Source organism: Oncorhynchus mykiss, chromosome 10, assembly GCF_057628025.1.
Source record: "Oncorhynchus mykiss isolate SJ-2025 chromosome 10, ASM5762802v1, whole genome shotgun sequence".
Classification (NCBI taxonomy): Eukaryota; Metazoa; Chordata; class Actinopteri; order Salmoniformes; family Salmonidae; genus Oncorhynchus; species Oncorhynchus mykiss.
The window spans coordinates 68,243,965-68,256,297 of record NC_143031.1 but is presented as its reverse complement, the minus strand read 5'-3'; the positions used below and the strand labels follow the sequence as shown (position 1 = coordinate 68,256,297).

Genomic DNA, 12,333 nt, shown 5'->3' with positions numbered 1-12,333 from the left:
GGGTACTGGGCGGTGGTCAGCTAGTAACAGTGTCTAAGTTCAGGGCAGGGTACTGGACGGTGGTCAGCTAGCCGTCTGATGGCCTGGAGATAGAAGCTGTTTTTCAGTCTCTTGGTCCCAGCTTTGATGAAGCTGTACTGTAACTGCCTTCTAGATGGTAGCGGGGTGAACAGACCGTGGCTGAGGTGCTTGATAATCTTCGTGTCCTTGCTTTCACACTGGGTGCTGAAGATGTCCAGGAGGAAGACACACAACCCCTGGTGAAGAATTGGGCTGGAGAGCACTGTGACTGTGCACAATGCAGTTGCCGTACCAGGCGGTGATAAAGCCTGACAGGATGCTCTCAATGGTGCATCTAAAGAAATTTGTGAGGGTCTTAGGGGCCAAGCGGAATTTCTTCAGCCTCCTGAGGTTGAAGAGGTGCTGTTGCACCTTCTTCACCACACTGTCTGTGTGGATGGACCATTTCATATTGTCAGTGATGTGTACGCTGAGGAACTTTCACCCTCTCTACTGTCCCGTCAATGTGGATGGGGGCGTGCGCTCTCTGCTGTCTCCAGAAGTCCACAATCAGCTCCTTCATATTGTTGACGTTGAGCGAGAGGTTATTTTCCTGGCACAACTCTGCCAGGGCCCTCACCTCCTCCCTATAGGTTGACTCGTCGTTGTTGGTAATCAGGCATACCACTGTTGTCTACTGCAAACTTAATGACCAAGTTAGAGACGTGTGTAGCCACACAGTACTGTGAACGGGGAGTACAGGAAGGGTCTGAGCACGCACCCTTGTGAGGCCCCTGTGTTGAGGATCAGCGTAGTGGAGGTGTTGTTGCCTACCTTCACCACCTGGGGGCGGCCCTTCAGGAAGTCTAGGGGTGAAGTAGTGAGAGAACGAGCAACCAAAAAAGCAAGTCAGGAGGAGACAGAGAGAAGCCGAGAGAAAATAAAATTGGGGAGAGACAGAAAGTGAGGAGCGGTTGAGAAAGAGAAAGAATTGAACTCTCCAGGAACAAGGTCCAGTCCACCTGGACAACAGCATTCACCTCTTCCCTCCCTGCTCCCCTAGCCCCAACACTAGTTCACACTGTATCCAAGGTCACACTAGTTATCCCTGTATCCAAGGTCACACTAGTTCTCCCTGTATCCAAGGTCACACTAGTTCTCCCTGTATCAAAGGTCACACAAGTTCTCCCTGTATCCAAGGTCACACTAGTTCTCCCTGTATCCAAGGTCACACTAGTTCTCCCTGTATCCAAGGTCACACTAGTTCTCCCTGTATCCAAGGTCACACTAGTTCTCCCTGTATCCAAGGTCACACTAGTTCTCCCTGTATTCAAGGTCACACTAGTTCTCCCTGTATCCAAGGTCACACTAGTTCTCCCTGTATCCAAGGTCACACTAGTTCTCCCTGTATCCAAGGTCACACTAGTTCTCCCTGTATCCACGGTCACACTAGTTTTCCCTGTATCCAAGGTCACACTAGTTCTCCCTGTATCCACGGTCAGACTCGTTCTCACTGTATCCACGGTCACACTAGTTCTCCCTGTATCCAAGGTCACACTCGTTCTAACTGTATCCAAGGTCAGACTCGTTCTCACTGTATCCACGGTCGCACTAGTTCTCACTGTATCCAAGGTCACACTAGTTCTAACTGTATCCAAGGTCACACTAGTTCTAACTGTATCCAAGGTCACACTAGTTCTAACTGTATCCAAGGTCACACTAGTTCTAACTGTATCCAAGGTCACACTAGTTCTCACTGTATCCAAGGTCACACTAGTTCTCACTGTATCCAAGGTCACACTAGTTCTCCCTGTATCCAAGGTCACACTAGTTCTAACTGTATCCAAGGTCACACTAGTTCTCCCTGTATCCAAGGTCACACTAGTTCTCCCTGTATCCAAGGTCACACTAGTTCTAACTGTATCCAAGGTCACACTAGTTCTCCCTGTATCAAAGGTCACACTAGTTCTCCCTGTATCCAAGGTCACACTAGTTCTCCCTGTATCCAAGGTCACACTAGTTCTAACTGTATCCAAGGTCACACTAGTTCTCCCTGTATCCAAGGTCACACTAGTTCTCCCTGTATCCAAGGTCACACTAGTTCTAACTGTATCCAAGGTCACACTAGTTCTCCCTGTATCCAAGGTCACACTAGTTCTCCCTGTATCCAAGGTCACACTAGTTCTCACTGTATCCAAGGTCACACTAGATCTCACTGTATCCAAGGTCACACTAGTTCTAACTGTATCCAAGGTCACACTAGTTCTCACTGTATCCAAACCCTGCATGGGGTTCATTCAATATTGGATGACAATGGTGCATCACTACATGTGGGTCTTGCCTGTGAAACAAACTACATCACAGAACATGAGGTAAAATACCCACTGTTTGATAACTTCAGGTAGGTTTCTGGCTCCTACAAAGGGGGCATTTTTTTTATATATGATATATTGCGGTGCTATATTGCCGCTTTCGATTTTGCTTTCTATCCTTCTTTTAGCCCCTCCCTCATTTCTGTATTTGACAACTGACAAATGTCATTTCTGAACCGTCTAAATTAGAGGTGGAAGTATTTCATCTGGAATGGTCTGGAGTTTTACATTAAGGCCTTCAGGAGAGGCAGTGTGTTTGTTTGTGTGCCTGTGTGTGTGTGTGTGTGTGTGTGTGTGTGTGTGTGTGTGTGTGTGTGTGTGTGTGTGTGTGTGTGTGTGTGTGTGTGTGTGTGTGTGTGTGTGTGTGTGTGTGTGTGTGTGCCTGTGTGCCTGTGTGCCTGTGTGCCTGTGTGCGTGTGTGTGCGTGTGTAAGTTCCCCCTTGAAACCTTGTTACAGTCTACCCAAATCAGATTACTGCACCAGCAACAGGGAAAGAATACCTCATCAAAAATTAATCTCATAACAGCAGCTCTCTAAAAGCAGGCATTTGCTACGACAGCATCACTCTCTCCACCGAGCTCCCCACCAATGAGAATGGCCGTTGGGATAAACCCAGAAAAAAAGAATGCGACTGGATAATCAGCTGAACAAGGTGGCGTACAGGGCGACCATTTTGTTTACGAGCTAGTTTGTAAGGAGTATTTAAAAGCAAAAATGGATACCGGAGCACGGCTCATTACCCAAATGGAGCAGATGGTTTAAATCACCATGCATAGTCTTACTGTACTAGGGAGCTGAGGGGTGGGTTGGAGGTTGGATAAGGTGGTTGGTGTAATGTAGTGCCTGAATAAAATGAATAATGTAAAGCATTTGAAGTATATTTTATTCAGCTAGCAGAGCAGGGGTCTAGCCGTGTCTCGGAGCTGTCACTGGGTTACTTTAATAGACTGGAACATGAGGCAGAGAGCGAGAGAGAGAGAGAGGCAGGCCTAGGGCTACAGCCAGGGCCATTACGGGGGAATCGACTAATCATAGGCGGCCATTTTAGAGTGTTACAGCGCAGAGGGGTTATAATAACAAGATAAGAGAGGGCTGCTACGAGCCAAGAGAGAGAGAGCGAGAAAGAGAGAGGATACGCTATGGAGAGCTTTGGCAGCTCAGGCTGCTATTAGAGTCTACTGCAGTCTGATATAGAGGGGGATTGATAAAAAGAGGTAAATGAGGAGGAAAAGGGTGAGAAAAGGAGGAAGTGAAGGGAGAAGGAGGAAGTGAAGAGACGAGGAAAAGAGGGAAACAAGAAGGGAGGACATGTAAAGAACAGAACAGGAAGAGAAGATGGGAGGAGATGGAAAAGACCAGAAGGGATGGAGGAGGAGAGAGGCAGAGAGGTTCTTCCATACGTACCCAGACGCAGGCTCTGTCTGAGGATACCGCCAGAGGACATGTTCTTCTCAGCCTCGATCTCGGTGAAATTGAGGGAGGAGGCGAAGATCAGAACATCCACCAGGTTGATGAGGCGCTGCAGGAAGGTGACCGAGGCCTCCACCGACAGACCCTGGGACGGCTCAATGTTCTCCAGATCATGCTGAGGAGAAGAGGGACAAACACCACCATCACTAGCATCATTACTGTCAAATCCAAACTAAATTATGACATGTAGCTATTAGTCAACTTAGGGACCATGTTTGGTAAGAAAGGAAAATGGTTCAACGTCTGCTGAGCAACATTCATTTCAGATTTCAATCAGATTAAATCCTCATTGAATTCAATCCCGTCTTTGAATCTAATTATGATGGAATTGACCCCTGCTGTAGCCACAGCCACCAGTCCACACTGGACATTGATTCCAGTGTAAATGGTAAAGGGAGTGGTATGGAGGGGAGACAGAGGACCACAGGTCCATCAGGGTTTATGTTATACTGGAGTGCTTCTGTCACTGGGGTCAGACAGTACAAAAACACACTAACCATGTTAGCACTGGCCAACTGTAGTCTAATGTGATTGGAGAAAGGTCAACGGAGATGGATGGACAGGGATAACCTCCTGTGGGTGGCCATACACATACCAGACACAGACAGACAGAGACACACACACAGACAGAGACAGAGACAGACACAGAGACACACAGACAGAGACACACAGACAGAGACAGAAAGATAGAGACACACAGACAGAGACAGACACAGAGACAGACACACACAGACAGAGACAGACAGAGACAGACAGACACACACACAGAGACAGACACACACACGCAGAGACAGACACACACACGCAGAGACAGACACACACACGCAGAGACAGACACACACACGCAGAGACAGACACACACACGCAGAGACAGACACACACACGCAGAGACAGACACACACACACGCAGAGACAGACACACACACGCAGAGACAGACACACACACGCAGAGACAGACACACACACGCAGAGACAGACACACACACGCAGAGACAGACACACACACGCAGAGACAGACACACACACGCAGAGACAGACACACACACGCAGAGACAGACACACACACGCAGAGACAGACACACACACGCAGAGACAGACACACACACGCAGAGACAGACACACACACGCAGAGACAGACACACACACGCAGAGACAGACACACACACGCAGAGACAGACACACACACGCAGAGACAGACACACACACGCAGAGACAGACACACACACGCAGAGACAGACACACACACGCAGAGACAGACACACACACGCAGAGACAGACACGCAGAGACAGACACACACACACAGAGACAGACACACACACACAGAGACAGACACACACACACACAGAGACAGACACACACACACAGAGACAGACACACACACACAGAGACAGACACACACACACAGAGACAGACACACACACACAGAGACAGACACACACACAGACACACACAGACACACACACACAGACACAGACAGACCGACACAACAGCCAGCCAGACAGACACAACAGCCAGCCAGACAGACCGACACAACAGCCAGACAGACAGACCGACACAACAGCCAGACAGACCAACACAACAGCCAGACAGACAGTGTCTCTCACTGAGGAGGATGTGGCAGCAGAAAGCAGGGGCAGGATGCCTCCACAGGCCATGATGAGGTTGTCCACCACCTGAGAGATGAGGTGCACTGTGTTGTGGACAAACACCACATTCTCACTGCTGTTCACAAAGTCCATCACCGTCTTAGTGGAGTGACTGGGAGAGAGGAGACGGGCACAAATTACACAGAGGTACATAGAAGCTAAACATTATAACCATTGAATCAATGTACAACACAATCAATGCCTTCAGAATGTATTCATACCCCTTGAAATATTCCACATTTTGTTGTGTTACAGCCTGAATTCAAAATGGATTAAATAGATTTTTTCCCATCACCCATCTAGACACAATATCCTATATAGACAAACGGAAATTTTTTTTTTTTTTAAATGTTTCCTAATTTATTGAAAATGAAATACAAAAATATCTAATTGACATAAGTATTCACGCTCCCTTGTCAACACTTTGTAGAAGCACCTTTTGGCAGCGATTACACTCGTGAGTCTTTCTGGGTAAGTCTCTAAGAGCTTTACACACCTGAATTGTACAACATTTGCCCATTATTCTTTTCAAAATTATTCAAGCTCTGTCAAGTTGGTTGTTGATCATCGCTAGACAACCATTTTCAGGTCTTACCATAGATTACCATTGATCTATTCTGTTTAAACTTCTCTGAGTTTTTTTTCAACCCTAATTTTACAAGGTAAGTTGACTGAGAGCACATTCTCATTTACAGCAAGTTGGTACAGTGAGTTGGAAAGTCGCCTGTCCGGCAACCATTCTAGTGTTAGAAATCAGATCAAAATGCTATGCAATTCTCCATGTATTTCAACCAATTCCCCTCCTTTACCTCCTCCACATCTGCACGTCAGTCTCAATGGAGAAGAGCAGGTCTGTGAGCAGGCGCTGGTGCATGTGAGACCAACGGAACTCTGGAATACGGAACATGGTGGAGCGAGCGGAGGAGCTGCTCTCTCTGGCCTGGCCTCCTGAGGCACCGGCTGCAGCCGCGTCGCCCTGAGGAACTTCCTGTGGTACAGCACTCAAGACGGTTAGCAGCAGCATTAGCATTAGCCATATATATATAAACAGGATTGGCTTAAGCTAAGGAGTAGCTTTGTCTTCAGCATTAGCCATACAAATATAAACAGGATTAGCTTTGTCTTTAGCATTAGCCATGTAAATATAAACAGGATTAGCTTTGGCTTCAGCATTAGCCATATAAATATAAACAGGATTAGCTTTGTCTTTAGCATTAGCCATATAAATATAAACAGGATTAGCTTTGGCTTTAGCATTAGCCATATAAATATAAACAGGATTTGCTTTGTCTTCAGCATTAGCCATACAAATATAAACAGGATTAGCTTTGGCTTTAGCATTAGCCATACAAATATAAACAGGATTAGCTTTGTCTTCAGCATTAGCCATACAAATATAAACAGGATTAGCTTTGTCTTCAGCATTAGCCATACAAATATAAACAGGATTAGCTTTGTCTTCAGCATTAGCCATATAAATATAAACAGGATTAGCTTTGTCTTCAGCATTAGCCATACAAATATAAACAGGATTAGCTTTGGCTTCAGCATTAGCCATATAAATATAAACAGGATTAGCTGAAGCCATATAGCCATACCCACGTACATACTGTATATTATAAAGCACTTTTCGTGAAAGACACAAGACCAGTAAATAGATGAAAGCAGTGATGACATACAGGTGTGGAGGTCTCCTTTAGAGCCAGTCTCTCTGTGTCTGAGGCCACACTGGACACATCCAGCCTGGCAATGTGGATCTCTTTGGTCTTGGTGGCAGAGCCAGGGCCCTCTGCTGCACTGTCTTTCCCTGCCTCCACAGCAGTAGCAGTGGCTACCTTCGGAGAGGTATCAGTCCTGGTGCTGGGGGCCTCTGTGGCCTGTGGGGCTTCTGGCTGGACCGCCTTGGTGCTGGGGGCCTCTGCTGGTGCCACAACCTGTGGGGTGTCAGATTTAGAGACAGTGGCCCCTACTGCTGCTGGTAGTATGGCCTCCAGGGCTGAAGGGGGTGATGTTGTGGATTCTAAAGGCTGCCGTGCTGGCTCTGTGCTGGTGGGGTCGGTGCCTGGTGCAGACGGGTCAAGGTCAATCTCCTCCATTTTAGGGGGTTGTGTCGGACTCTCCTCAGGTACAGAAGCAGGTGGTGTGGCTTGACTTTCCACTGCTGACTTTGTGACCTCGGCAACACTCTCCTCTTCCTTCTCCTTTCCAGTTTTAACCTCCGTCTTGATCTCCTCTGCTTTAACCTCTTCCATCTTCTCCTCCTCAACTACAACCTCCTCTGTCTTCACCTCCTCTTCCTCCTTTTCTTCCTCCTCTCCACCAGCGGCGGAGACAAAAGAGGATTCCTCCATGCTGTCGTCGGTGGAGCTGGGTCGGACCTGGTCACTGACTGACTGGACAGAAGCCCCGACCGCTGACCCCTCCTGGCAGGCCGAGATGGCAGCAGAGACCTGTTCCTCAGGTCGCTTTGCCAGTTCCGGTTCCTTGGGTTCGTTCAGGGAATCTTCAGACATAAGAACGTTGGAGGCTTTGCAGCTGTGCGTTTCTGACCCCTTCTCTCCATCCGTTTGAGGTCTAATTACTTTGTCGGTATCAGACGTTTTAGCATCGTCGCATGTTTCTGATTTAGCCACCTTCGCGTCTTCAGTTTCTGGCCTGGTCGCTTCGTCTGTTTCAGCTGTGCTAGCTGCTGCAGCTTCATCAGTCTTGTCTGTGGCTGTCTCAGTCACAGCCATGGCCTCAACAGTCTTACTGCTGACTTTATCCCCAGTAAGTTTAGCTTCAGTCTCCTGTGGAGTAGCTTCAGCTCTGTCACCAGCACCTCCTCTCTGATCCTCAGAGATCTGATTCTGGACCTGCTGTAGTTCCTCCTCCTCCTCTTCTTCTTCTTCAGCTCTGGCCAGCATGTTGGACACAGTTATGGGTGCTTGACCCCTCTGACTTCTATCTCCTTCTCTCTCTGGAGGGCTGGGGGTAGAAGCAGATGCTGAGGTTGCTGAGGGAGGGGTAGTGTTGGGGGACTCCTGGTTCTGGGGGACCCCCTCTGGGTCAATGGTGAGCTCGATCATGGTGGAGGGGGCAGTCTCCTCCCCCTGATCCCTGTTGGTCCGGAGCTGGCCCAGAATCTCAGAGTCTCGGCTGGCCCCGGAAATGGTCCGGATACCATCTGCATCGCCCTCGGAGCCCAGTCTCTGGTACTGACGGAACATACGGGCCAGGTTCTCCTTGTGCTGCTCAAAGGTCACCTGCAAACATAAACAACAAAGAAAGCAAAGCATTAGCTTCATTTGACAGGCGCCATGTGGGGCCTTACAAACTTTAGACCAGATTTTAGCTACATGGATAGATTTTTTACATTGTAGTCTTTCAGCAGAACTTTAGACCAGATTTTAGCTACGTAGATAATATATTTTTTACATTTTAGTAATTTATCCAGAGCGACTTACAGGAGCAATTTGGGTTAAGTGCCTTGCTCAAGGGCACATTGCTAGATTTTTCACTTAGTCGGCTCGGGGAGTCAAACCAGTGACCTTTCGGGTTACTGGCCCAATGCTCTTAACCACTAGGCTACCTGCCACCCCCATTGCCTGAGGGTCAGTGACAGAGTATCATCTCGTCACCATCTGGGAGTCAATAGAGGACAATTATCTGCTGTGGCATTTGAGGAAGAGACCATCACCCATCCATGTTAGCAGTCATAGATGAGTTAGTAGATACTGTAAAGTGTGTCTGTTGAACAGCGTCCGTGTGTCATCGGCAAATCATCACTCTCCTAATTTAAGGCTCTGCATTAATCACTGTGGCTCTGAGGACAGAAAGTCAAAGGGGAGTAAAGAGGGAGAAAATATATCCAAACTAGATCATCTACTCTGCTTTTAACTAAGAACATTTAGAGACCGAGAGAGAGACCGAGAGAGAGAGAGAGAGACACAGAGAGAGAGAGATAGAGAGACACAGAGAGAGAGAGAGAGAGAGAGAGAGAGAGAGAGACCGAGAGAGAGACCTAGAGAGAGAGAGAGACCGAGAGAGAGACCGAGAGAGACAGACCGAGAGAGAGAGAGAGAGAGAGAGAGAGAGAGAGAGAGAGAGAGACCGAGTGAGACACCGAGAGAGACCGAGAGAGAGAGAGAGACACCGAGAGAGAGAGACACCGAGAGAGAGAGAGACACCGAGAGAGAGAGAGAGAGAGAGACACACCGAGAGAGAGAGAGAGAGACACACCGAGAGAGAGAGAGAGAGACACAGAGAGAGAGAGAGAGACACCGAGAGAGAGAGAGACACCGAGAGAGAGAGAGAGACACCGAGAGAGAGAGAGAGACACCGAGAGAGAGAGAGAGACACCGAGAGAGAGAGAGAGACACCGAGAGAGAGAGAGAGAGAGAGAGAGAGAGACCGAGAGAGAGAGAGAGAGAGACACCGAGAGAGAGAGAGAGAGACACCGAGAGAGAGAGAGAGACACAGAGAGAGAGAGAGAGAGACACAGAGAGAGAGAGCGAGAGACACCGAGAGAGAGAGAGAGAGAGAGAGAGAGACACCGAGAGAGAGAGAGAGAGACACCGAGAGAGAGAGAGAGACACCGAGAGAGAGAGAGAGAGAGAGAGACACCGAGAGAGAGAGAGAGAGACACACCGAGAGAGAGAGAGAGAGAGAGACACCGAGAGGGAGAGAGAGAGAGAGAGACACCGAGAGAGAGAGACACCGAGAGAGAGAGAGAGACCGAGACCGAGAGAGACCGAGACCGAGAGAGACCGAGACCGAGAGAGAGCGAGACCGAGAGAGAGCGAGACCGAGAGAGACCGAGAGAGAGCGAGAGAGAGCGAGAGAGAGCGAGAGAGAGCGAGAGAGAGCGAGAGAGAGCGAGAGAGAGCGAGAGAGAGCGAGAGAGAGCGAGAGAGAGAGAGCGAGAGAATTTGTAATTAATTAGGCGTTAGTCATTAATGTTCTAAATTAGATGGCTACAAGGCTGGTCATTAATCTTCTGGTACTGGGTTAGCTGTGATTGTTAATCCATATCTGTTTTCTCAGAGTAGAAAAGTAAAGAGGCCTTTCTAAACGCACCGATAGTAACGTCCTCTCTCCGGTTTAACGACCACAGTCTAGTGACTTAGCCTTCTCCTCCCTCCTCACCGATAGTAACGGCCTTCTCTCTCCGGTTTAACGACCACAGTCTAGTGACTTAGCCTTCTCTCTCCGGTTTAACGATCACAGTCTAGTGACTTAGCCTTCTCTCTCCGGTTTAACGTTCACAGTCTAGTGACTTAGCCTTCTCTCTCCGGTTTAACCATCACAGTCTAGCGACTTAGCCTTCTCTCTCCGGTTTAACGATCACAGTCTAGTGACTTAGCCTTCTCTCTCCGGTTTAACGATCACAGTCTAGTGACTTAGCCTTCTCTCTCCGGTTTAACGTTCACAGTCTAGTGACTTAGCCTTCTCTCTCCGGTTTAACGATCACAGTCTAGTGACTTAGCCTTCTCTCTCCGGTTTAACGTTCACAGTCTAGTGACTTAGCCTTCTCTCTCCGGTTTAACGATCACAGTCTAGTGACTTAGCCTTCTCTCTCCGGTTTAACGATCACAGTCTAGTGACTTAGCCTTCTCCTCCTCCCCCCTTCCCCATTAGTTTCTGCTTCATTTGACATTTAGCATTTTTTACCAATTAAAAACATGCTGCATTGCATTCAAAGTAGAGCAGTATGACCATATGGAAACTACACTGGAGTGGTTAGTCAGTGGAATAACGTCACACTGCGATGCAGTACATTAAAATGATGCATGTTGGCCTTAAATGAGTTTCTATAAAGATTGAATTACCATTAGAATGGGAGTACTGTACTGTATTCAAAACAGTGGTTAGCATAGAGCTACGATAAGAGACCAGCAGCACTGGGTGGCCAAGGCATCAGTTTAGCCGATCTGGTCTAATTTAATTCTAGTCCACGTCCTGGTTAAGGGTATGGAACATTTTTATGGTAGTGTAGGAAAACAGTGCAGGCTATTCTAACCTGACAGCTATTAGCTGGACGCGCTGTCTATAGACAAATCATACAGCGCTGCAAATTGACCTTACAAATAGCATTAAAAACAACAACAAAAATGACAAACTGAAAAAAAACATAGGTTATCAAATTTCAATATCCCTCTAAACACTCCACCTGTAAACAAACTGTATTCCAATCCATTTCAACTCAACATAATACAAACTGACATCCCAACGCAGACCAATCTGGAACCTGAATGCAATGCAGGGTTTGGCTGCAGTCCTCCATCCTTCTCTTAGCCCATTTAACAACTGTTCAGAGATCAGTCTGGGCCCCAGACCGCAGGCTGTATGGTGTGAGGCTGGGTGGCTCACCACTGGTCCAGGGAGACCCCCTATAGCAGGTTAGGACCTGGGAGTCCCATTGAGATCAATAGATAGGCGGCGACCACAAAACAAAGGGGAAATGGGGAAAGCCAGCGCGGCTCTAATCCAATTAGCTAAATGCAATTCCTCCCTCCTCCCAAATCAATGTCGTCTGTCTCTCTGCCTGCCGCAGTCCTGCCTGGACGGAACCCTGGACAGAACTCTTCCTTTCACTGTTTTGCTCTCTCTCTTTTTCCTCCTTCTCCCCCTTTCTTTTTCTTCTTCTCCCTTTCTCTCTCTCTCCCTCCTTTCCTAGATCATTTTCCCCTGATCATGTGAAGCAGGAATCCGAGCAGAGCACTGACTGGTGATGTCTTTGGGAACCAGAAGGGCGTCCATTAAGACCACATGGTTAAGGACAGCCAGACAGTTACATTGTCCTCCTATAGCTCACATAGTTGTGTTCCCAAGCTATGGGACAGAGTCCACAGGTGGGCCACC

General features: G+C 47.9%; 1 protein-coding gene across 7 annotated transcripts in view; it reads right to left on the bottom strand.

Moving 5' to 3' along the window:
* Positions 1-12,333, bottom strand: part of LOC110533189 (lipopolysaccharide-responsive and beige-like anchor protein) — a 356,513-nt gene that overhangs the window by 246,634 nt on the left and 97,546 nt on the right. For all 7 annotated transcript variants that reach the window (XM_090187615.1, XM_090187618.1, XM_090187619.1 and 4 more), the window contains exons 23-26: positions 7,170-8,735; positions 6,300-6,478; positions 5,449-5,602; positions 3,778-3,958 (exon numbers count right to left, since the gene is read on the bottom strand). In XM_090187615.1, coding sequence (XP_090043741.1) covers positions 3,778-3,958; positions 5,449-5,602; positions 6,300-6,478; positions 7,170-8,735 — 2,080 coding nt within the window. The remainder of the gene's footprint in view (positions 1-3,777; positions 3,959-5,448; positions 5,603-6,299; positions 6,479-7,169; positions 8,736-12,333) is intronic.